The following is a 26,648-nucleotide window of genomic DNA, read 5'->3' as shown; positions in this document are numbered from 1 at the left end:
AAAAAAAAAAATGAAACAAAACAACAACAACAAAAACCAACCAAAAACAAAAAATAAAAAAAAATGTTTTAAGACTTAAAATGTCAACCCTCTCATACAAAATATAGAAAGGTTTCGGAGTTCTAGAATGGAGTGACAGGATTCATATAACTTGTGCTACCTACTCCATTGAATAGAATACATTTCTTTTTCGTTTTGCAAGCCTCTGGGTATGTTTAAAAAGTGATCAAGGCAGCTCTGTTCTCTGAGCTTGATGCAGCTTTGAGGACCACATCTGGAAATCAGACCAGCATATGGGGCCTGAGGGTAGAACTTTCCTGGAAGGTCTCTTCTTTTTTTTCTTTTCTTTTCTTTTCTTTTCTTTTCTTTTCTTTTCTTTTCTTTTCTTTTCTTTTCTCTTTCTTTCTTTCTTTCTTTCTTTCTTTCTTTCTTTCTTTCTTTCTTTCTTTCTTTCTTTCTCTCTTTCTTTCTTTTTGTCATCAGAGAACTTGCACAGGTGTAGTGTTGGGAGGTTGCTGATGGTCTAACTTCTCCTCGTTGAGCTCTAGAAAAAGAAAAAGACAGACAGCAGCGCTTTCTATCTCCAGCAACTTATCACAAGAAAAAACTGTTCTCATCTGTGTGTTCACAGTTTTTCAATGGGATAGCTGCATATTTTAGCACATTAAATACTTCACAGGCCTTAAAAGTTACGATAGTTCTTCATTGAAAGGAGGGATCAACAATCTTTTTAGTAAAGTGTTAAGCAGTGTATCTTCTTGGCTTCGCAGGTCTTATGGTTTCTTTATAAGCACCCAGCCCTGCAGTTGTGCAGAGGAAGCAGCCATAGACAGTATGGCATAAATGGATGTGTGGCTTACCAATAAAACTTTATTGAAGAAAGAACAGGTGATACCTGAGCTTGGCCCAAGGGCTATAATTTATCAGCCCTGATTAAAGGATGAAGCCCTGATTTATAATTTTGAAAAGAAGCAAATATAGGTCATAAAGACTTGCCTAGGGAATAAGAAGTTTATATAGTACTAATTCTATACAATTATATTAATAACATGGATAGCTAGATTCTTTTTCTTCACTCCAGAATATGGTGGTTTTTTAAATTCACTATCTTTTAAATTAATTTTTAAATGATAACGTATAATGTAAGAGGATTCATTGTAGCATTTTCATGCATGCATTACTCATATTCAGTCTCCACTTTCCTATTCTGTTCTCGTGCTCATCTCTGTCTTCCGTGAGAGGGCCTTCTTCTGCTTCTATGTCCTATCCTGTCTCGTCTTCTCTTTCCTCTTTTCTTTTCACCTCCCTTAACATGGATTTCCCCCCTGCTATGGTCTCCTTTCTAGTTTTCACACACACACACACACACACACACACACACACACACACACACACACACACACACACACATTTATTCTACAGTTTTTGTGAGCCAGGAGTCCAGGCATACTTCTTCTATTTCTAGGTCTCATCAGGATGCACTGGAGGTGTGGCTCCAATTTCACTGCCAAGCTAGGTGTGGCTAGGGTTAACTGAAATCTTTGCATTCTGCTGAACTGAAGCTCTTGGATAATGGCAGGATGGTAGTCAATGGTCAGCCTCAGTTTCTTGCCATGAAGTTCTTTCCATCGAATAGTTCATAACATGTTATCTTGCTGCATTACAGTCCACAAGGGAAAGGGCCTGCTAGCAAGATAAAAATGACAGTCTTACATGATGTAAATATGCACATATTGCTACTTTTGTTCCATGTGATTGCTTATAAGTCTATTCTCATTGAAGAGGATATCATACATGGGTGTGACCAATAACAGATAGGCATCCTGGAAGCCATCACAGATTGGTCTACCATAGGTTCTACGACAGAATGCTGGGTTGATTGCCAGCTCTACTACCTTGCTTAGTCTCTTGGTTAGTAGATAAAAATAGTGGCACAATGATTTTCCATCACGTGGAGTTTTTTTTATAAGCTCAAAAGGAAGCAAATTGTATTTCAAAGCATTCTACAGCCATCCAACTCCTACCTGCTTCAAGATGACTTAAGTCTCATCTCCTCTATGAACACTTCATCAAATTTGGACCCCTGTTTGACTTTGACCTTCTTATTATAGAAACTGATTGATTCATTTGTGGTGCATATGTTATTATATGCTTGTGTTTCATTGAGAAAGTGTTCCTGATACATATCCCACTCATCTGATACAATTCTAAACAACTTAATAACAAGCATTTTTTTTCTCTATACACAATGAAATAGCATTTATTAAATGCTTAGGATGTGTCGGACACTCTGGTGAGCACTTTATTATGTGTTCATTGCTATAATCCTTATGAGAATCCTTTAGTCACAATCACATTGCTAAAATTGTTTAATCATGTAAGAGAGCTGCAGATAGGTAAGATTATTCGTCCAAAATCACACAACTAGCCAGAAGTGTCTGACTCCAGAAGTGGAGCCCACATGCCACCTCTTTTGTGTGGCCCAAAGCATTATCTCGGAGAAAGCAATTGTTCCTTTTATCCTTTGGCAAGTGGAAGTGAAGTTGTGCACTGAGAGAAGACTGTGCTAAAGAAGAAGTCCATCTTGCTTACTGTCAAGCTGGGGCTGCATGGGGGGCAGGTGGGTACCAGAATCCTCACCTATCTGTTACCTTTCGTTGCTGTTAGAAAATCATCACCCTACCAAATGGCCCTGCTCCAGGAAGCCTTCCTTTGAGATCACAATTTTTTTTTTTTTTTGGTTTTTTGAGACAAGGTTTCTCTGTATAGCTTTGGAGCCTTTCCTGCCCAGGCTGGCCTTGAACTCACAGAGATCCACCTGCCTCTGCCTCCCAAGTGCTGGGATTAAAGGTGTGCGCCACCACCGCCCGGCTTTGAGATCACAATGAAAGGCCCAAATTCGTGCACTAAACCATGGCACCCAGGAGCTCTCTTTGATCTGCTTCTCATTTCTCATGCTTCCGGTGGTCACAAGGGACTGTATTCCCCTTGTGTCTGTCTACTCTGAGATCTGCAAGGTTCTGCTTTTAGACCATTCACCCCTGAATCTTTAGCCAACTTAACCCCCGTCACAGCACCAAGGCCAGAAGTTCCAGGGCCTCACAGTGTGAATTATCTGTGAGAATTTACTTCCAGTTCTTGGGACAGGACCCTTGGGAAAACTAGGCAATGGGCCAGAAAGAAAGTGGCCCAAGAGTGGCCTGATTACTTTTAACCTAAACCTTGACCCTCAGCAAAGTAAGGGACTAAGCCATGCAGGAAGTAGTAGATGTTTCACCAGATGTTCTTTGGACTATATCTTCTGTTCAACTTTATTTTATTTATTTTTCAGAATGAGGCTTCTGCCAAATGGTCTGCCTTTTATGAAGAACAGTCTAAGCTTGCCAAAAATTACTCACTACAAGAAATTCAAAATCTCATCATCAAGCGTCAACTGCAGGCCCTGCAGCAGAGTGGGTCTTCAGCACTCTCAGCAGACAAGAACAAACAGGTGTGTTTGTGAACATTTTAGTGCTGGTCTCAAGAGTTGAAATGTGTGAGAAGTAATATACATTTACAGCCCACACGGATGAGTCCTTTATCTGCAAAGATAGTAATGCCAGCTCTGTACCTAGGTAGGGTGACTATAAAATTTATGATCCAAATTAAAATCTTTTTGAGGGTGAAAGAAGACACTTGGGTTCTAATATGCACCGAAGTGAGCAGGAATATGACATTTGCACACTGTGGTCTGCACTGACTGAGGCAGTCTAGGAGTATACTAGAGCAACGCCTTTTCTTTTTTGTTTGTTCTTATTGCTAAAAGCCTTAGTTAGTTCATATCAGCCTCTTGATAAAGCCCCCAAGTCTTTTGTGTCAAAATAGCTGTAAAATGGCACATTAAAAAACATCTTATGCTGAGATGATTTCAAGAATTCTTGTATTTACCCTGTTAAAATACCATCTCTCATCCCATGCCCCCAGTCTGGGGGCCAGCAAACTTGAAAGCAAGCTGTAAAGATACATAAAATAAATATCTTAGGTTTTGCAGACCATATTGTCTGTGTCACAACAAGTCAGATCTGCCATCAGAGCAGGAAGTCAGCCATAGATAATACATAGATGAATGGATGTGGCTGCCTTCCAACAAAGCTTTATAAAAACACACAGCAGACCCCTGATATAGCCTATTGAAATATTTTTATCTAAAACATTCAACTCTTTCACATCAAAGTTTCCTTTCTCAGTTGCTTGTCCCCTGGAACTATGTATATCTTAATCTGCATTTATAAAAATAAAAGTACATGATAAGAACAGAGATAAAGCCATATGGTATTTGTTTCTACAAGTTGATATTTATTATTCTACATTCCTTGAATTTAATTATTCCACTAAGTTATTAATCTACCTTATCTTGTCTTGTCCATGTTTCTCCATCTATTTTTTTTAAACAAAGACTCCATGAGAAATCTTGCCCGTTTGAAAGTAGACAGGCTACTATAGTCTATGTGAATACTAGACATTTTCATTTTAAAAGAGCCCCAGATAATTACAATGTGTAGCCAGGGTAGGAAACCACTAAAGTGCAAGTAAGAGATTGAATTGTTTGAGAACAGAGGAGAGTTCAGGATGCATGGAGAGGAAGGAGGGGAGATTGAAATAGCAGACAGAGAAAGAGACCATGAGGGATTTTGTGCCAAGATAGATGTATTGCCTTAGACTATGGGGTCTTGTGGAAATTTTAAGCATGGGGGTTTATCTCAAGTTCTCAAGACAATGAGTCTGTAGCAGAGTAAAATAATAATACATGAGGATGGTAGGTGAAATCTAGCATGGAAATGATTTATGTGAAAGAATTAGTCCTCCCTCTCTCCTCCTTCCCTCCTTCTCTCTCATTTCTCTCTCCTTTCTTCCTGTGTTTCCAACCCACCGCAGAGCAACAAGTGGGTAAGTTCCCTGGTTTCGTACTTAGATATAAAGGGTCTATTGATTTTTACAAAAAGCTTATAGACATTTACTCCCTCCATTCCTGTATTTATCTCAGAGTGGAAATAAACCTTTTGCTGACCTACACCTACTGATGCCCTTGAGCAGCTGGCTTTCCCCAGTATTTCCACTCCCCTGTACCTCCAGGGAAAAGTTTCAATTCTTTTTTTTTAATTTTATTTTTTTTTAATCTAAGTTTCAATTCTTTATTGTGGCATAGATTGTGATCTGGATCCCACTATCTCTCCATTGTCATGGCCTCCATTCCCTTCAATGAGCACTGTCACTGGAATTCTACTCACCTCACCACTTGTTAAAAATGGCTTGCCTTTCACACTGTAGGAGCCGCCTTCTCCTTTCCTTTATCGGACCAGTTTCTACTTTTGAAACATGCAACTCTAAGGGCCCTTCCTCTATGAAGCCATTTCTAAGTCTCCATGTTACAAGTCTCCCTTATTCTCCCCTCCCCTACTCCTTAGCTAATATTGCCACATCACTTTTTGGTAACAGTGACAGTACCTGCCCCTCTCTTATATTGTGATCCATTTTGTGACTGTCTTATTATCCCATGACATGGGGGACTTTGAAGGTCAGAGACTTGTTTAGTTCAGAATTATCAGAATGTAGGACATAGTGGAGGTTTAGTAAATGCTAAAAGAAACTGAAGCACAATCTCCATGCAAATGTGAAAAATGTGCCTGGGAGTTTGGGGTGACATGTTTATTTTAGTTAATCTATATGTATTTATCACAGGTTCTCAAGATTCTGTGCTAATTAATAGCACAGGCAATTACATAAACTATTTGTTCTCTATACATAGGAACATACTTGGCAAAGAATTGCTATATTTTGAGGCATTTAAAAATCTCATGATCATGTGAGCTCATGAGGTCACAGAGACTGAAGCAGCAAACACAGGGGCAACACAGGTCTTCACTAGGTCCTCTCTGTATATATTATAGCTTTTAGCTTAGTATTTTAGTGGGACTTGTGACTATGAGAATGAGTGGGTTTCTGACTCTTGTGCTTGCTCTTGGGACTCTTTTCCTCTTGTTTGGTTGCCTTGTCAACTTTGATATAACAATTTCTCTGCTTCATTGTGTTATATTTTATTTTCCTCATGTTTGGTTGTTATCTCTTAGAAACCTGTTCTTTTCTAGTGAGAGACACAAAGGGAGAGGATGTGGAGGGGAGGAGAGGTGGAACTGGGAGGAGTGGAGGAAGGAGAAACTAGAATCAAGATACATTGTATGAGAAAATAATCTATTTTAAGTAAAAGGGAAAAAGAAAAACAATTCTATGACCAAAAGGATGTCTTTATGCTACCACCCTTTATAGTACATTTTCCATGCCTACCACTAGTTGTTATGTTTAATTTACAGTTGAACACAATTCTGAATGCTATGAGCACCATTTACAGTACTGGAAAAGTTTGTAAGCCAAAGAATCCACAAGAATGCTTATTACTGGAACCAGGTAGGTTATTTGTTTTCAGTAGTAGATATAAAAATTTTATTTTTGTTCAAATTTTATAAATGAGATAGAGTTTTCTAATGCATGATATATGTTTATGTATGTGCAAGTACACATGTATATGCAAGTGCACATGGGTGTCGAGGTCAGAGTACAGCCTCAATTGTGATTCCTCAGGAACCATTAACAGTTTTCTTTGAGACAGGGTCTCTCACGGGATGGGAACGCACCAAGTGGATATTATAGTTCATCAGGAAGTCCAAAGAAATTTTAGGTCTCTGTTTCCTCAGGGCTGGAATTACAAGTGTATACCACCATACCTGGCTTTTAATGTGAGTTTTGGAAACTGAACTCAGGCCCTCATCCCTTGAACAACAAACACTTTCTGGACTGAGTCATTTCCCCAGCCTGAGGTAGACCTTTGACAATGACACCGTGTTTTGCAGATGGACAATCTAAAGATATACCATTCCAAAGTGTTTCAGTTCACAGATTCTCCTTTCGAAAAGATTTGTTCTTATTTTCATTGTGTGTACGTGTGAATGTGTGTACGTATGTGTGTTATATGTGCATGTGTGTGTGCAGATGTGTATGCCCATGTACTTGCCGAGGTCAGAGGAAGATGTCGGGTGCCCTGCTTGGTTACTCTCTGCCTTATTCCCATGAGACAAGCTCTCCCACTGAGCCTGGAGCCAAACTGGCAGGCAGCAAGGCCCAGACATCTCTGTCTCTGTCCCTCACAGCACTGGGATTGCAGTTGCATGCCTGACCATGCCTAGCTTGCTGTGTTTGTTTTTGAGACTGTAATTTAATTACAACATTTCTTCTTTCTCTTTCTTCCCTTTAAGCCCTTCCATAGACCCTCCCCACTCTCCTTCAACACTTTGTGTTTTTGCACGGGTTCTGGGGATTTAGACTCAGGGCCTCATGTTTGTTCTCTGAGCCATAGCTACAGCCCTTCATAGACATACTTTTAACTTGAAAAAAAAAAAACGCATTGTAAATTCTATTACATTCAAGTAATTTAATTAAGTCAGTAATTAAATCACTTCAGTGCTTTTTTTTTCCCTTAGCAGATGCATTTGGATCTAATAACAAGTACAAAGATCCTAACCATGACATTTTGTTTAATGACCTGGATGTCTGCCAACCTTTTAATTCTCTAAAGTCTCTACATATGCAAATACAAATGATTTGTATTATAAATACAAGTACTTCACATTCACGTTTCTTTTCCTTTGGGACCACAGGTTTGGACGTCATAATGGCAACAAGCACAGACTACAACGAGAGGCTCTGGGCTTGGGAAGGCTGGAGGGCTGAGGTTGGCAAGCAGCTGAGGCCATTATATGAAGAGTATGTGGTCCTGAAAAATGAGATGGCAAGAGCAAATAGTAAGTTCGCTGCTTTGTCTAGGTCCTTATGCTTTCCACAGGGAGGGTGTTAGAGGATTATTTCTCATTTATCACCAAGCTTGCCCTATAATATTTACATACCCCTAAATTAACAATAATTTGCTGAAAGGTTCAGGTTACCTGTCTCAAGGAGCCAGTGGGACATTAAAAAAGGTACACTGGAACTCTATTGTTCAAAGAGCTTATGGAGGAGATTCAACTATGGGATCTCAAATGAATTATCTAGGACTTATGAATTATTAATTATTCATGGAGGAATTATTAATAATTCATGGAGGTCTAAGGCCCCAAAGGGCATCTAAGGAAATGCTGCCACTGAATGGAGATACTATTATTCAGATAGGATGAGAGACAAAGACAACATCCACTTACCAAAACCCTCATTTGGTCATAGGTCATTCTCAAAGTTCATTTGTGAATCTACAGCAGTCAGGGTACTATGTATACATATAATTTGCAGACAAACATAGGACCACTGTAATAATGTCTGAGATGAAGTGGGTGGCATCTGGAAATATAAGGTCCTCAACCAAAGCATGATTAAAAACTTAGGGATCATTTGCACATTTTAAAGATAATGGTGCAGAGCGTAGAGAACAAGGGTTTAACAATTAGTAAATTTCTGCCCCTTGCCAGCTATGTGACTTTGGACAAGTGATTTTTTTACTGCTCTAAGCACAGGTGATTGGTGGGATGTAGATTGATGCATCTATTATGGAAAATGGTCTGGTGGTTCCTTGTGGGAGGCCAGCTGGGAGACCAGCTCCCACATTTTACTCCAGGGTACTCTTGAGGAATGAAGGATAAGAGATTTAGATAGAAGGATAGAGGGTAGAGAAACAGTAACACAGGATAGCCTCGGGAGGGCCTGGATCCTTATCCACCACTCTTCCTGTCTCTTCTAAAGAGCTATTTACAGAAATGCCAAGGGGTGGGGCAAAAGACCTTCGCCTAGCACAGCCAAGTGTAGACTCTTCCAATCACCTAGAAACCATGCACATGGTCAAGCAATCCTCTAATACAGCCCCGCTGGATAAAGCAAGCTCAGATCTCACTAGGAAACCTTTGTGGGCCTCCACAGTTCCTAGAGAACTTTCAGATAGAACTAATGATCTGCTAATCCTTTTTCTGGGCATGTCCTCAGATACCTACATTCATCACAACATTATTAACAATAGCCACAATGGGGAAGCAAATCAGGTGTCCATTAACAGACAAATGGATAAATAAACCATAGAATGTGTGTGTGTGTGTGTGTGTGTGTGTGTGTGTGTGTATAAAATAAAAGCTATACAATATATAATAGAATGTTATTTAGCCATTAAAAATGTTACCATTGGCCACAATATGGATGGGCCTGGATGGCAGTATGCTAAGTGAGATAAGTACAACAGGAAGAAAAATACTTAATCTGACTTAAATATAGAATCTTTAAGTTAAAGGACCAACTAACTAAATAGAAAAATAATATAATTGTCCCTGGGCCGTGGTGGCGCATGCCTTTAATCCTAGCCCTCGGGAGGCAGAGGCAGGTGGATGTCTGTGAGTTCGAGGCCAGCCTGATCTACAGAGCAAGTTCCAGGACAGCCAAGATTACACAGATAAACCCTGTCTTGCAAAAGCAAGCAAACAAACAAACAAAAAATAATAAAATTATCATTGCTAGAGTGATGGGAGGAAATGGGAATATATAGGCCAAAGGATTCTAAGTATAGTATAGCATAAACTATAGTTTATAGATAGTATAAACAACAGCATGGAGAAACAACTGAATAGGACCACTCAATGGGTAGAAAGAAAGGTTTATTGGGGATCAAGCTGCCAAGGCCATCTCTAGGCTTGTGAGCAGAGAGAAGAGCAAAGTGGTGGAAAAGAGATCTTATAAGACTGTCAGCAGTGTGGGGATCTGAGCTGATACAGACTGTGGAGACCGACTGGGAAGCAGGGGCACTTGCCCAAGGTGGATGACATTTGGGGGAAGGCTAAGAGGGGGTTCCTGGAAGATTAAGAGTGGTCCCCGACAAACAGGAACTCCTTTAGGAGATCTGCTTCTCTGGTAAACAGAAACTGCCCTTAGGCTTGTTTACCTGGTAACAGTCCTGTTTACCTGGCTAAATCCTTCTGTTTAGGACAATGTCACCAGCACTGCCATTTTGAGGGGGGAAAGAGAGCTTTAGAACTAACAGTTAGGACAAGCAAGACTAAAGACCACCTGTACAATATAAGGACTACAGTGAAAAATAGCCTATGGTATTCAGGACTTTTCCTAAATGAACACATTATCTTTGCTCTTGTCAAGGCAAAAAATGGGTAACTATGTGAGATGTTAATTTGTGTCCCTATAATAAGCATTTTACTACATATGTATCGTAACATCATGTTGTATGACCTGAAAAATACACACTAAATTTTATTTCCAAAAAGCCAGAGGTTATACAGGTCTGTGCAGACAACCACGGCTGCCATGAGTTCATGAGTTCAAAGCCCTGTCATGTACAGAAGTCATGATTTCACTTGGGTTCTCCTTGACCTCTGGCTCATAGAATGTACTTCTGCCCATTCTTCTGAAGTGGCTTCTGAGCCTTGGATCTGGGATAAGTTAGGGAAAGGAGTAGGGGGTGGATATGATAAAATACATCATGTGAAATTTTCAAGGAATTAATAGAATATATTTAAAAAGCACAGGTTGTAAGTCAGCACAATGGGCTTTAGAATGGTCACAATATTGAATGGTTTCTGTGTTTATTAAACCAGACAATCTATTTAAACTCCTGAGGAACAACTGCTTGACTTAATTAGCAAGTCTTGTCTTTCATTTGTATTCTTTTGAGTTGACATGTAGAAGGGCAACAAAAATGTGATAATCCTTAATATATTTTTTAGACTCCCATCAAGACTAATCTATGTAAACTGCATTTCCCTGTTTTTATTTCTTTAATACTCCCCTCTTTCTCTTTAAAAAAACAGATTATAAAGATTATGGAGATTACTGGCGAGGGGATTATGAAGCAGAGGGAGCAGAAGGCTACAACTATAACCGCAACCAGTTGATTGAAGATGTGGAACGAATCTTCCAAGAGGTAACAAGAACTGCAGGGCAATAAACAAGCAGGGACCACAACAGCCAATAGCCAAAAGCTATTGTTTTTAGTTTTGTTTTATTTTGTTTTTTGAGACAAGGTCTCTCTATATATCCCTAGCTGTCCCAAAACTCACTGGGTAGCCCTGGCTCTCCTTGAACTCACTATGTAGATCAGGCTGGTCTCGAACTTACAGAGATCCACCTGCTTCTGCCTCCCAAATGCTAGGATGAAAGGCATGTGCCACCATGCCGAATGAGGGCTATTGTTTTTAACATGCCAATTGGCCATTCCCAGCTCTTACAGAATTATAGCATATTAGAGTTTGTAAAGATTTCTTTTTTGAGACAGGGTTTCACACATCCCAGGCTGGCCTCTAACTTTCAGTGAAGCTTAGCATGACCTTGAACTCCTGATCCCTTCTGCCTTCACCTCCTGAGTTGGAATTACAGCTGTGCAACACCATGTCCAATTTATGCAGGGCTGGGGATTGAACTCAGACCTTTGGTGCATTCTAGTCAAGCACTGAACTAACTGAACTACATCCTCAGCCCTTGGAGAATATTTTTAGGAAAACTGGGCAGCTCTACAAACGATCAGAGCTACAGTGCTTTCCTCTCCTTTACTCACTGACCAGTAACTACCAATGGAAAGGCTGTAAGAAGGAAAGGTCTTTGTGATGTGAGCTTCCCGCAGTCAGTCTAGTCTTCCTCTTTTGTTAGCAGAAAGACCAGAGACTTTCCTTCCTTGGAACTCTTGGGGCTATTAATTCCTCAGTCTTTGACTAAGGAAGTTTTTTCTTCTCTTTTTTCCTTCCTTCCTTCCTTCCTTCCTTCCTTCCTTCCTTCCTTCCTTCCTCCCTCCCTCCCTCCCTCCCTCCCTCCCTCCTCTCTCTCTCTCTCTCTCTCTCTCTCTCTCTCTCTCTCTCTCTCTCTCTCTCTCTCTCTCTCTCTCTCTCTCAAGAGTCCTAGGACAAAAGAAGTCAGTAGCATCTTAAAAGCATCTTAAAATGACTTTTTTGGCATCAGCTTTCCTCTGGGGCCTTGCAATCCTCCAAGTGCTCATGTTGATTTATTCAGCGGGGCTAGTCAGAGTCAATATCTGTGAAGAAGGAATGCTCTCAAACTCTCCAGAATATTTGAGAAGAGAAGAAACTGTCCTGTACGAAGAAGCTCTTATTTCTAGAGTTGGGCATTGGAAACTGAAGTTGGGTAGTTTTGGTCTTAAACTTTCTTCCTGGGCTTTGCAGATTAAACCGTTATACGAACATCTTCATGCCTATGTGAGAACGAAGTTGATGGATACTTACCCTTCCTACATCAATCCTACTGGATGCCTCCCTGCTCATTTGCTTGGTAAGGAACTACAGGGGTTCTTTGTGCTCTTTATCCTTTTAATTATTTCCATGACTAAAGCTGTCTTTTGGAGGGAGGCTCAATCTAAAGCCTTTGAGGATGTTTGTAAAGAACATTACTGTCATTACAGAAACATTTTTTAAAAGCAGAATTCCAGCAGAGAGTCCATTTAAAACCATTCTCTAGCTAATCTATTCTGTTTAAGACGAATCTAGTCTCTAAAGTCGATTCTCCTAGTCGGTTGACTAAGCGTGGGATTTCAGTATTGTGTGGTCAGAGGGAGACAGCTCCGTGGGCTGAAGACGGCAGGAGAGAGATGTGTCCAGATGAAGATACTGCCTAAGGGAAAGCTTCACGAGTTCCTTCGAGACTGGGCCAATAAATCTTGCTGAAAGTACTCTATTTGGAATCACATATGTGTAATTAATGAACGAGATCGGCCATCCTCTTGTACCCCAGCTGCCAAGACCAAGTAAAATAGAAATACCTGAAAATTTCCTGCCATGCATACTTAATATTCTCCATAGATAGGAGAGAATGTGAATAAACGAACTTTGGGAATCTTTAACTTTAACACAACATAGAAATCTTCTCTATGATGTCCCTGGCAGGTGTTAGTCAGTAATTTAGTGTTTGCTTAAACCCGTCTGGTGTGGTGAGCTCTTTCTTCCTACCAAGGTAGGTTCATTCTTCCTTCCAAGTGGATGTTGCTTGGTACCAACTACATGAAAGTTTTGTTTTATAGCGATCCAAACCAGCACTTCTCTAGTGCCTTCTGTTCATTACTCTATTTCCATGCATAACATGACTCAAAATGTGCCAATTCTTACCTTACAAGATGACCTTCTAGACATATGTGAACAACTATCATATAAAACATACTACTACCTGGCACACAAGTCTATCTTCACCACAGTTTACTGATGATTATGGCTATTATCATGTATGTACTGTTTTCCTTTCTTCAAGTTCAATATATTACACAGATATTTAACCATTCCTTAAGATCCCAGTACTCTAGTTCTTTCCATTTGGTAGTACTTTATCTGTCACCCTCTTCAGTTGCCGTACTCAGAAATGAACAACTATTCCAGACGAGGTTTAACTAACACGGAGGTGAAAATAGTACCATGCATGGCTTTCCTCTAGAGCAGTGGTTCTCAACCTTCTTAACGCTGTGAACCTTTAATACAGCTCCTCATGTTGTGGTGACCCGCAGCCATAAAAATTATTTTCATTGTTACCTCATAACAGTAATTTTGCTATTGTTATGAATCATAATGTGAATATCTGATATGCGACCCTAAAGGGGTCTAGACACTATTATTTTTATCAGCAGCTGAAGGTCTTACCTGTTTTAGAAGTCATATCAGGCTGCTTCTTGGGCCATTTTTGGTCTTTTACTATGTACTGGATTTCATTTTTGTGGTAAGTACTTATACATTTAAGTATAGGAGTTCACTTTTATCTCTACTCAATTCAATCTTTAAAAAAAAAAAATCCACCAGGACTGGCAAGATGGCATGGCAGGTAAAAGTGTTTGCCATGCAAACCTGTTGATGTGGGTTTGATCTGCGGAACCCGTGATAGAAGGAGAGGATCAACTGCTGAAATTGTCCTCTGACAATTGTCCACAGGTGGGCTGTGGTATATGCATGTCCATGCCCATGCACATCACACACAAGCACACACACACACACACACACACACACACACACACACACACACACTAATAATTATTATTTGTTAATAAACGAGTTCACTGGAGTACTCTTCATGTAATTGTGTTGCCCCATATTTTTAGTGCCAGGGTTCTGGTCTCTTGCTATTACAGTGCATCTTTTTCTGGATCCATCTTCTTTTTTATGATCTCTGGCCTTGAATTCAACTTCACACTGTTGGAGATGCTCAGTTACCTAGTTAAGTGTGCTATTATGGTATTAAAAGTAAAACTTAGGTATCAGTTTTAGTTAATAGAACCTTTTGAATCATGATCTTACCTGATCCTTTTTTGGATGTGTACTAGGCATTACTAACAGTTTCATAAGCAGTATTTTGTTGAGTACATGGTGGCTTTTTATAAACCTAATGTGTAGTAGCTATGGTGTTCCATATGTTTTATTTTGTTCTGCTTTTTTTGAGAAAAGATCTCGCCATGTAGTCCTGACTAGACTGGAACGTGCCGTGCAACCCAGGCTGACCTTGAACTTGAGATCCTCCTCTCTTAGACTCCCAAGTCCTGAGCTTACTGGCTTGCACCACCATGTCCAGTTTTAATTGTGTCTTCCAGTAATAATTCATAATAGGAGAAGCAGTGAGGATCCCCTAACACGCTTTGCCTAACCACATAATCTCTTGTATACTTCGTATGTTACAGGTGATAAAGAAAATGTTGCAAAGTTAATATAAGAGAAGGACCAAAAGGAGAAACAGGAGTAGTGAAAAGGGAATGCAGAATCTAGACTGTTTAGAAATACTGAGTGGCTGCCTTGCCCAGCCAACCTCATGCACTGTGAAAGATTGGATCTGTATTTCTGTTGCTCTTGTCAAATATTAATGTATTCTTTTTGTAAACAGGTGACATGTGGGGTAGATTTTGGACAAATCTGTACCCCTTAACAGTTCCCTTTGGACAGAAACCAAACATAGATGTTACTGATGCAATGTTGAAGCAGGTAGGAAAAAGAAGTCTTAAAACATGAAGTTTCAAGGGCATTTTTCATTTCTGCATCTTTCTGTTCTGATCTTGTATGTGAAATCATGTTGATAAAGATCCAAGCTAAGTTAAATTTATTTCCTATGTATTTTTGTGAAAAAGTAGTTTATAATGTGAATGATCTCAAGTACCTTCAATAACAGAACCTCTATTTATCTTGTTGAGAGGCAATCAAAATTAAGATGACCTTTTTTTTTTCTTTAAGCAATAAGATATGGATTTATTAGCTGGTTGGCATCACACTTTTCAAAGTTAATTGTTGCTAAGTAATCAGTCTGTAATCTCTATGAATACTAATGAACAGGAACATCTTATTTTGGATATTAAAAGTCATCGCTGTTGAAATATTACAATAATCCTTTAAACCACCCCCTTTCTACCATCTTGGCATAATTATTTAAATTGTGTTCTCTTCCATCAATGACATTATATTAGAATTTTAGATGGATTTTTTAATTTAATTAAGTTCTACATTTCTTATTAGAATGAATGAACACATTTCCATTTGCCTCTAAAATGGCCTCAGATGGTCACACAATAATTAACTATGTACACTTGCTGAATATTTGCTTGAAAATCCCTTTACAACTGTAAGTAGTAATGCAATGATGACCTTCACATATGTAACATACTCCTGGGGAGAGTTCATGGTAGAATAAAACCCCAAAGCTTCAAGCCCTCAACTTGTGCAGCTGTTCTAGATCCATTCTGTCATTGAGTCACAGCAGATGGTCATTATGATATCAACATTTCTCCTTTCCCAAGAGGCTTCATGTGTATTGTATAGTGGTGAGCATAGCTGCCTTCTAAACTGACTACACAGTTGCTGCTTTTCCAATGTTAACTCTCAAGTGTCAGAAGAGCCACCATGAGAGCTCCATGCTGTAAGAGACACAACAGAGGGGTTGGGGATTTAGCTCAGTGGTAGAGCGCTTGCCTAGCAAGCTCAAGGCCCTGGGTTCGGTCCTCAGCTCTGAAAAAAAAAAAAGAGACACAACATATTTAGAGGAACGATTAACCTGATGGCACAAAGATAGTTGGAGGCAACTCCTTACTCAATTCAAAACTGCTAAAGTTTCCTGTCCACCTCTGTTTTTTTTATTCACTTGCCATTCAAGAAATATTGACTATGCTTACCAGTCTGTGCTGTTTTGTTCATTCAGCTTCAGAATATTGTATTTAAAAACAGTCTTGAAATGTATATGCCATAGCAAGCTCCTGCCCCTAAGAACCAAAACAAACTTGAACACAAAGAGCAAAGCAAGAGGCATTACAGTCTCTGACTTCAAAACATGGTACAAAGCAGAATCATTGAAAACAGACAGCTGGGCGGTGGTGGTGCCCATTTTTAATCCCAGCACTCAGGAGGCAGAACCAGGCAGATCTCTGTGAGTTCGAGGCCAGCCTGGGCTACCAAGTGAGTTCCAGGAAAGGCGTAAAGCTACACAGAGAAACTCTGTCTCAAAAAACCAAAAAAAAAAAATATATATATATATATACATATACATATACATATATATATATATATATATATATATATATATATATGGACCACTAGAACAGAATAGAAAGTCTAGAAGCAAACTCACACATTTGTACCCAACCAATATTTAACAAAGGTGCTAAGAACATACATTAGAGCAAGGACAGTCTATTCAATAATTATTCAATTCTGTGAAAATTAGATGTCCACATGGAGAAGAACCATATAGGAACTTTGTCTCTTACCAGTTCCAAAAATCAACCCAAATGGGTGAAAGAGCTAGTTGTAAGACTTGAGACTATGAAACAGGGGAAATGATTACAGACATTGGAATAGGTAAAGAAGTTTTGAGCAAGACCCCCAAAGCACAGGAATCAAAAGCTAATGTAGACAAACACGAAAGTAAAAAGCTTCTGCACAGCAAAGGAAACAAGAGAAAACAATATTTAGAACACAAGAAAGAATTTAAAACATGTACATGCGATGAGAGTTAATGTCTAGAATGTACAAGAAACACAATAGCAAAACTCCATATAACCTGACTAAGGCATGAGCATTGTTCCTCAATAGATATTTCTTGACAGAAGGTATATAAATAGTTAATTGTTCTATAAAAATGCTCAATGCCATTAACAATCATGAAAATGAAATCCAAAACCAAAATGTAAGATGACTTTCCTCCAGTAAAAATGGCTATTTAAAAAAGAAAAAAACCAAAATGAAACGAACAACAACAAAAAACCAAAACACAAAAAACAACCTACTGAGTGCTGGTGAGGATGTGAAGTAAAGAGAACCCTTCCACACTGACTTGGAAATGTAACATGATACAATCATCAGAAGAAACAGACAGCCACTTCAAAATACAACTGCCATATAATCCAGCCACTTCATTCCTGAGTATATATCCAAAGGAAAAGAAATGAGTATGTTAAATTGCCAACAATACTCCTGTGTTTATTATAATGCTATTCATTATGCTCAAGAAAAGGAAACAAACTCAATGTCTGTATGGAGATGAATAGATTAAAGAAAATATGATACCTGCACACAGTGGAATGCTTTTCAGCCATAAAAGAATGAATTCCTGTCATTTATGAGAGCACGGATGGAACTGGAGGTTGTTATGTTAAGTGAAATAAGCCAGATGTACAAAGACAAGTACATATGATCTCACTCATATGTGGGAGTGCTGAAGTTGATCTCATGGAAGTTGAGAAGGTGAAGGGAGGTCACCAGATACTGAAACATGTAGGGAGGGGAAGGAGGGGAAGGAGTGAGACTAAGTTATCATCAGTTAACAGTAATAATTTAGATGTGCTATTGCACAGTACAGTGACTGTAGATAATGATGACATACTGAATAGTTTTGATGAGCCTGAAGAAATAAATTGAATATTTTCTCCATAAATAAATGGTAAATGGGAAAACAAATATGTCTATTCTAATTTGAATATTAGACAACACACACACACATATAATGAAAACACACATTATACCCATGTGTTACATTTCTGTTCTTGTGTATCAGTAAACTATGAATTCAAATTAAAAGATTGACATACTAATTAGTACCAATTTTTTGACATTAAGCCTTTAAGAGTCAGTAATATTAATAATGAGTATGATAATAATATACAATCATATTCTATTTCTTATTGCTAGGGTTGACATAGAGAAACACTAAACATGACTGATATTCAAGATCAGAATAAGTTTTCTGTTACTAAAAATGATTCATGGCACCATGCATTAAATAATCATCCTTTGTTTGCCTGGTGTGGGCTTCATTGTCTCAGCAGACTTGGTTGTCTCCTGAGGCATTGGTGTGAAAGAATTTGTCAGGTGGTACATGCCTATGGCTGTCTCTGTAGAGTTTCAAAACATTTTGGGCATTCAGACGCTCAGATACTCATTGGCTTCTAGGCCACATCTGGCTTTTTGGTTCCAAATGCCTATGCCTTCATGTCTACTATATTGTTCATTTCTTTCACTGAGCCTAACATGTTTTGACCCCTAAAGGAGTTCAATCAATGACTGTTGCCTTGAGTTAAATAGTCTTTAGCAAATGGATCGTTATTTTTTGTTTGTATTGGAATATAAAGAAAAATGATCAGGAATGTAGCTTGAAGGTAGACTATTTGTCTAACATATATGTAAAGCCCTTGGATTGTTTCACAGCACTAGGGGAGGGGAGAGTCCACAAACCAAAACCCAAGAATAAGGACAAAACAAAAGAAAACAAAAAAGCACCTCACAGATAATTCAATTTGTTAATAGTTTCCTGTATCTTTTTCTTCATTAAGGTTGATACCAACTAAATGATTTCTTTTATTTTTTCACTTATTTCATTCTGCTTTATAACGTCCATACAATTTCTTTGTATATAGTTTTGTGGCTGCACAATTTCCATTCTACAAAAGTCTCATTGCTTGCTCATTCTGATGACTCTTTCCTCTTTGCTTATACAAAATCATACTGCTTACTCATTCTGATGACTCTTTCCTCTTTGCTTATACAAAATCATACTCAATGTAACTCTTTGACACAAGTTTTGATCATTTCCTAGGTGAATTCCCTAGAGGCAGCACTGTGGAGGCCGATGATAAACATCCAAAAGCCCAGCTGTCTGTTGCAAAAGTTATGCCAACATACATGTCCTATAGGAAGAATTTCTATTATAGTACAGGAATTCAATATTGTTCTTCTTTTTTTCTTCCTCAGGGCTGGGATGCAGAAAGGATATTTAAAGAGGCAGAGAAGTTCTTTGTTTCTGTTGGCCTTCCTCATATGACTCAAGGATTCTGGGAAAACTCCATGCTGGTTGATCCAGGAGATGACCGGAAAGTGGTCTGCCACCCCACAGCTTGGGACCTGGGGAAAGGAGACTTCAGGTAATTGGGCTGATTCTTGTAGTGCAGATACTAAATGGGAAACAATAAAGACAGGATTCCATATGCTTCTTTGAGCATGTGATTTAAGGATCTGCAAACTAAAGCTGGGAGTCCACAAGAGTACATTTGTCTCACCTGGGAAAATAAGAAGGTTCACAGGTCCCGAATGGCACTTTTAAGACCATACCTTACCTGAAAATTTGCATGTTCATTAGCGTATCACGGTCACAGGGTTGGTGGCACCCATGTTAGGAAAGATTTGGTGCTGAGAACTATGACAGATGAACATATGACTCACACATTGATCTTCCCCTCTGTCCCTCACTCTTGTGAGACAGGACGAGTGAATAACAAGCTGCAATAAAAGGGAGAAAATGGTACATGCTGTAAGAGAGACACAGGGAATACTTTGCTAGGAATTGGGATTGGAGAATGGCAACTCCTGGACTAGGAGTTCGGGTCAGACAGGGACTCTGTGGGTGGCTTAGGAATGGAGCTTGAAGTGCAAGAAGAGGTTGGATCGACACCTGGGAGGACAGCAGGTTGGAAGAACAGAGGGATCAGGTGCAGAGAGGCAGGACCTGGTGTTGATGCTGAAAGTCAGCAAGTTTAGACTAGAACAGAAAACTGTTCAGGATAGTCTGGGAGTCTGTGATGGGGCAGAATGAGCATAGGCTGTGGAATCCAAGGTGCGTCACTTCATGATCAGGCAACCTTGAGCCAAGTAATCTTGGCTTTCAGTTTCCTTATCTATGAAACAGAACACTAAGGCCCAGGTTGCAAGTTTGTGTCTTGGCTCCATTCCCTGGCTTGAACTGGCAATTTATATAAGGAGAGACCTCTCAGGAAAAGTCAAGTGATGGAACAGGTTCAGATAGGCAAAGCAGATAAGGATGCAATCTGTGATGGAGACCTGGGTCCAGCCTGATCTCATGAATCATTCTGAAGTCTGATTTGAATCAGAATTGGTCACACCTTGAGGCAAGGGGCTGGCCTTTATATCTACCCTGTGTTAGTCAGCTATGAGTTGTAGATTGCTCTGAAGTATTAAGAAAGACTCTCTTCGAGGCACATCCCACTTGGTCAAAGAAGTGAAATCAGTTTTTGATAGATATCACTCAGGCATCTGAGGGATAGTAGATCTACTTGAGGAATGAGGTCTGGTCCCACCAACACCCATTAGAGTAGAGGCCAGTAGTCTTTTCCTATGAAAATAGTAAGGAGTGGGCTTTGAAAACCTCTGTTGCAGCTAGGTGTGATGGCATACACTTTTAAGCCTTAATCCCAGCACTCAGGAGGCAGAGGCAAAAGGATCTCTGTGAGTTCGAGGCCAGTCTAGTCTACAGAGTGAGTTCCAAGACAGCCAGAACTGTTACACAGAGAAACCCTGTCTCGACACCCCCCGCCCCAAAGAAAACCCCTGTTGCAATAGACAACTTGTTGTATTTTTAAAATGGTGGGAAGGAGTCACACCGTACAACAGGACCCACATGACAGGTTTATTGAGGGGAAGGGAGAGAAGGGGCAAAGAAGGGGGTAGAGACTGGTCCCTGAGGACGAAAGCACCTTTTATAAGGAAATGTAGCGAATGCGCACAGGGGGCGCCCTTAGTGGCTGCAGCTGAGGATACATCCCGTCAGGACCCTAAGGGCAGGCCAGTACAGATGCCTGAATGCTAACACAACTCTGTAATTGTAGCATGAAAACAGCCATAGATAATCCATAAACAAATGAGTGGGGATATGTGCCAATTAAGCTTTATAAAAACAGGCATCGGGCTGTAGGGGATCAGTCCAAATCCTCCAGTGAGGCTAAAAAATAAGAGTATATTCATAAGTTCCCTAGTTAAAAATATAGATAGTAAATATATAATAGCAATTATAACTGTTGAAAAAAAGAATCGAGATAAATAAGTTAGGAAAGCAAGTTGTGGTCATATTAGGGTGGATATAGCAGGTTGATCTTATTCTGAACAGTGGGGAGTCCCTAACGAGTATTTACCAGTATACAAGGGTCACACAAACAGATTGTTAAGAAAATCCATTTGAAAATCTTTTAAAATATAACATCCACTCCTATCTGAATGAGCATATGCATGTCAAATGGAGAAGGACCACTGCATATTTGCCAAATGCAGTTCTGTTCTCACTGGGTCACAGCACAGACAACATTTACCTGTTGTCTTTAAACATCATTTCTCATTGCCTTCTGTGTGGCGATGGTCTTCCAGACTTCTCTGATGTCTCTAATAGCACTTTCTCTCTGCACCTTGAGTCTATGCTTTCCGAAATCTTAGGTACTCGGACCTCCTACAGCTTTGTCTTTGGTCCTCTTTCTTGCTACCCTGCTCCTGCTTCTTGGGCCATCATGTCTACCTTCATGATTTACATTGTAATGATACGCAGGTCTAAATGTCTAGCCCCTTCTCAGTCCTAGCTATACATGGTGCTTCTAGAAGACTGTGCCTGTATTCACTTATTGTTGTGCACTAGGCCACTTTCATCAATCACTTACACACTACTCACTTCAGAATTATGTAGCAGAGAGCTCTGCTTATCACCCTTTCTATTAGTGTATAAGCATGAGAATAGGATTTAGGATACCCCTCACTTTATATTGAGTAACTGGTTCATAAGGGGCAAATAGTAAAAATTCAATGATGACTAAATCTTCATGTCGCCCAGCCCCCACAAAACTCCGCTACAGTGATTAAAGGAAACTAAGATTCATTTTAATCTTGCCCATTTTTATGCAGAATTAAGATGTGTACAAAGGTCACAATGGACAACTTCCTGACAGCACACCATGAGATGGGACACATCCAATACGACATGGCTTATGCCACACAACCTTTCCTGCTAAGAAATGGAGCCAATGAAGGGTTCCATGAAGCTGTTGGGGAAATCATGTCACTTTCTGCAGCTACACCCGAGCATCTGAAATCCATTGGTCTTCTGCCGTCCGATTTTCATGAAGATAGTGGTACATTCTCCTTTGGCTTGTTTTGGGGGTAATCTGATATGAGGAGAGGTATTTATTATCACCGATGGGAAAATACTTGTTTTGCTTTATGCCACCTAGGTGAAAAAAAATGTATATGGGGCTTGCTACTGTTAAAAAGTTTGTTTTTAGTATGCCAACTTGTGGTTTTATATATTTAAACAAGGAGTTAAGTGAGATAACTGAATGAATGATCTTGGGACTCTAAGAATGATCTAATAAGCCAGGCAGTCACATGCCTTTAATCCCAGGACTTGGGAGGCAGAGGCAGGCGATCTCTGTGAGTTCGAGGCCAGCCTGGTCTGCACAGTGAGTTCCAGGACAGCCACAACTACAGAGAGAAAACCTGTCTCAAAAAATAAAAAGATCTAATAGAAGCTTGTGGACTTTTTGAAGATGCTGAAATGGTCTGAAGAACTTAAATGTTTTGTCCAAGGTCATGAAGCTAATCAGTATCTAGCTTTTAAACACTTGGCTGTCATTTTAGGTTAAAAACAACTCCCAAGAATGTTAGAGTGGGAAAAGGTTATTCTGAAATAGTCATTATAAACCCACATACAGTAGTTTATAGTTCATTAGTGGTGCTTTTTAATGAAGAAAGTAACATGGGAAAGGCAGTTTATGGTAAACATACCTGCTTCCTAATTTCAAAATATGATTAATTCATGCTAATCAACAGACCATGATTTGTTTCATGTTTTTTTTACATTTGCCTTGAGAATAGGCAAAGATGATGAAATCAGTATGTTTCTTTTTGTTGTTGTTGTTTTTGTTTTTGTTTTGTTTTGAGACAGGGTTTCTCTGTGCAGTTTTGGTGGCTGTCCTGGATCTCGCTCTGTAGACTAGGCTGGCCTCGAACTCACAGAGATCCACCTGCCTCTGCCTCCCGAGTGCTGGGATTAAAGGCGTGCGCCTGGCCAGTATGTTTCTTATGATGTCACACAATGAAAGCACTAGCTTGAAAAAATTCCTCCTTTCCTCGGCTCTGGCCTTGATTTATGAATGATGTTAAACAAATAGATTCCTTCATCTTTTCCTCCTTTCCTTCAGCTTGACCTTGTTTTCTTTTTGGGGTGTGTGTATACTTTGTTGTTTGGAGACAAGGTCTTACTCTGTAGCCAGGGATGTCCTGAAACTCACAACAGCCCTTCTACCTCAGCTTCTCAAGTTCATGGATTGTAGGCATGAGTCACTGTGCCCTGCCTCTTTATTTTTCTAAACAAATTGGTTGAGCACCTACCATGTGTGAGGCATTTTTTCCCCCTAAACATATAGTGATGCACAGAGTAGATAATACCTCTGCACTTACATTTGAGCAATCTTCTGTGGTGTGCTGGAGGCCAGCCGTACTTCCTCTTTAGGCTAATGAACTCACATAACTTATAAAAGCATTTAATATTCTTGCTAAGGAAGAAATCAGTCCATTTAAAGTACATTGTACTTTTGATTATCCAGTGGAAGATACCCTCTAGAGATGTTCATTTAAATTTTTTGGCTTAAATTTATTTTTAGCTAATATATAAACACATAACTGTTGTACATGCTAATGGAGTAACATGATGTTAAGATACATGTATATATCATGTGATGTTTACACTACAGCAAACATACCTATCTCGACAAACATCATTAACTGATAGTGAAACTTTGGAGAATCTTTTTTTCTGGCTTCATTTTCTTTCTTTTTCAGTGCTGGAAATGGAACTGAGGGCCTCACACATGTTAGGCAAACACTCTACCACTCATAGACCTCTTTCTGAAATGCACAAGACATTATTGTCCTTCATATAGCCAACCTGTTGTGCAAAAGAAGAACGTTTTTTGAAAAACCTCCCCATCCTAGTTTCCAAGGATTCACCACATCTGTTTAATGTTTGCTTATTTACTAAGGACTCACAGAGAGCATTACAGAGCAGACACTAGACTGCTGTACACAGTCTTCAGTGAGACATTAACAGTCACCGCCTACATGAAGCTCTCAAGAATAAACACTATGACTGGGAAAATAGATGAAATTGCCCTACTCAACTCCGATAAGGGGATATTTAAGGAAGGCAATTAAAAGTAGTAAAAAAGTAAGGATTAGTGAACTTGTGGATTGTTACTTACTTGTTCTATTCCAAGGCTTTATTCTATTTTCTATTTTAGATCCATCACCTAAGAAGAAAAATAGATACACATTATTAATGTCCACTGCCAATATTTCTCAGCTATTCATCCTGTAGTAAGGTTATCTTGAGGAGGAATAGTATCTCGAGATTAGGAAAGTTCTCTTACAAAATTTCTGCTTTCATTTCCCACCTTAATATTTGGCCTTTTCCGTTTGACTTTCAGAAACAGAAATAAACTTCCTCCTCAAGCAAGCACTGACAATTGTTGGGACGCTCCCATTTACTTACATGTTAGAGAAGTGGAGGTGGATGGTGTTTACGGGTGAAATCCCCAAAGAACAATGGATGCAAAAGTGGTGGGAGATGAAGTAAGTCAATGAATTTGCAATCAACGAAGTGTTTCCTCATGGGCTAGTTATAGAGCAGGACAGCCAGAACTGTATAGAGAAACCATGTCTTGAGAAACCAAAAAGAAAAAAAAAAAGGAAAAGATGTAATTCATCAGGGGAGTTTCTAATGTTTGTGTACAAGTGAAGCTGTCCACAAAGAACCGTAGTTGCCTACAAAATTACAGTAATAAATGACAAAACTATGTTCCTTTTAAACAATGTCTAAAAATAAAGCCTATATGGCTTGTCTACCTTTTTTCCCTACTGGGCTAACTTTTGAATCCCTGCTAATTTATTTTAAACCAACCTGGAGTCAGACCTTCAAAGTAATCCATCCATGAATTGACTGCTCATGTGGTCATTAGTCAATCAGAAATGAAATCTCTCCTTAGCGTTCTGCGCAGTATTTCTCACAAGAACTACAAAGATAGCTGAGACCTAGCCTCATTCTCTCACTGCTCGTGTCTCGGTGGTACCGAGTTTGCAGGTGAAAAACCACAGCACAGAGAGAGAAATGGCAAAGGATTAAAGAAAACAACAGATAATGCATGAAAACAGGAGGCTTCAGAGGTGGAGAAAAGGGAATAGTGAGAAAGAGCAGGATATGACAAGAAGGGATTGAAGATGATCAAATTATATTACATACATGTAGGAGATGTCACGAGAACCGTTATTTTATATAACTAATAAATGCCAGTAAAAGGCAAGAGAACAAAGCATTACTGAAAGAAGACACAGAAGCTAAGGGAGCTTAAGGGGTTGACTGCATTGCAAAGTGGATGCCAAGTTTCATGGAAGAGGACCCATTGGAATTAGCTTGAAGAAAAAGGCTTCAGTTTTACAAAGTTCTGACAGGAGAACAGAAGGTGCGGTGTCTGAGAGGAATTGATAGGGTTTTCACGGCACACTTACAGCCATACAATGGACTTTGTGGACCTTTTTTAACTTAATGTTTTAAGGAGATAGCTATTTTCCAATGATGCGTTTTGGTTGAATGAAGGTAATATAAGGCAAACACACAAGAGGCTTTGCTTTCTGGTTTTTACAATTTTTTTTTAATTTCAACTGACAACCAGTTCCGATATAAATACTATTGCCAGGTGAAAGTGCTCTAGCTGAGCTCGGAGTTCCCATCTCATGATGCTCTACTCCCAGCAAATGTGTGCTTCCCTTTTCTTTCCAAGGCGAGAGATCGTTGGTGTGGTGGAGCCTCTGCCTCATGACGAAACATACTGTGACCCTGCTGCTCTGTTCCACGTTTCTAATGATTACTCGTTCATCCGGTAAATGACAGTTTTCTCCTCTCTGTTTATCATCTGGAGTTTAAGGGATAGCTGTGGCTAATAACAAAAGCATAAATGGGGCTCAATGAAGTGTTAATTACAAACCTTTTCTATCTACCTCCTACCAGAAGCTTAGTGTAGGTGATCAGTTTCAATTCAATTTAATGCAACGTTTTATTGTTTTAAATTGGCTTATATGAGATCTTTTCCCATAGTTGAGGATTGTCCTACTTTTCTTTGTATTTCTGGGATAAACACTATACCAAAGCAACTTGGGGAGGAAAGGGTTGATTTGGCTTTACTCTAATCATGACCCATCATGGAAGGAAGTCAAGGCAGGAACTCAAGCAGGGCAGGAACCTGGAGGCAGGAACTGAAGCAGAGACCATGGAGAACATTGCTTATTGGCTTGCTCTTCATGGCTGGCTTAGCTCGACTTCTTGTATCTCACAGGACCACCTGCCCATGGGTGGTATCTCCTCCA

The 26,648-nt window shown here is 39.5% G+C and overlaps 1 protein-coding gene across 1 annotated transcript in view; it reads left to right on the top strand.

The window, feature by feature from the left end:
* The window catches only part of Ace2 (angiotensin converting enzyme 2), a 49,700-nt gene that overhangs the window by 8,422 nt on the left and 14,630 nt on the right, over window positions 1-26,648 (top strand). Inside the window, exons 2-11 of the mRNA XM_052744753.1 lie at window positions 3,332-3,490; window positions 6,348-6,441; window positions 7,689-7,832; window positions 10,821-10,933; window positions 12,183-12,288; window positions 14,866-14,963; window positions 19,212-19,381; window positions 22,137-22,363; window positions 24,716-24,860; window positions 26,066-26,164. Of these exons, the coding sequence (XP_052600713.1) occupies window positions 3,332-3,490; window positions 6,348-6,441; window positions 7,689-7,832; window positions 10,821-10,933; window positions 12,183-12,288; window positions 14,866-14,963; window positions 19,212-19,381; window positions 22,137-22,363; window positions 24,716-24,860; window positions 26,066-26,164 (1,355 nt within the window). The remainder of the gene's footprint in view (window positions 1-3,331; window positions 3,491-6,347; window positions 6,442-7,688; window positions 7,833-10,820; window positions 10,934-12,182; window positions 12,289-14,865; window positions 14,964-19,211; window positions 19,382-22,136; window positions 22,364-24,715; window positions 24,861-26,065; window positions 26,165-26,648) is intronic.

This window comes from Peromyscus californicus, unplaced genomic scaffold (assembly GCF_007827085.1).
Source record: "Peromyscus californicus insignis strain IS unplaced genomic scaffold, ASM782708v3 Scaffold_10__1_contigs__length_136768540, whole genome shotgun sequence".
Lineage (NCBI taxonomy): Eukaryota > Metazoa > Chordata > Mammalia > Rodentia > Cricetidae > Peromyscus > Peromyscus californicus.
The sequence above is the reverse complement of the archived record's forward strand: the minus strand, read 5'-3'. Positions and strand labels throughout refer to the sequence as shown.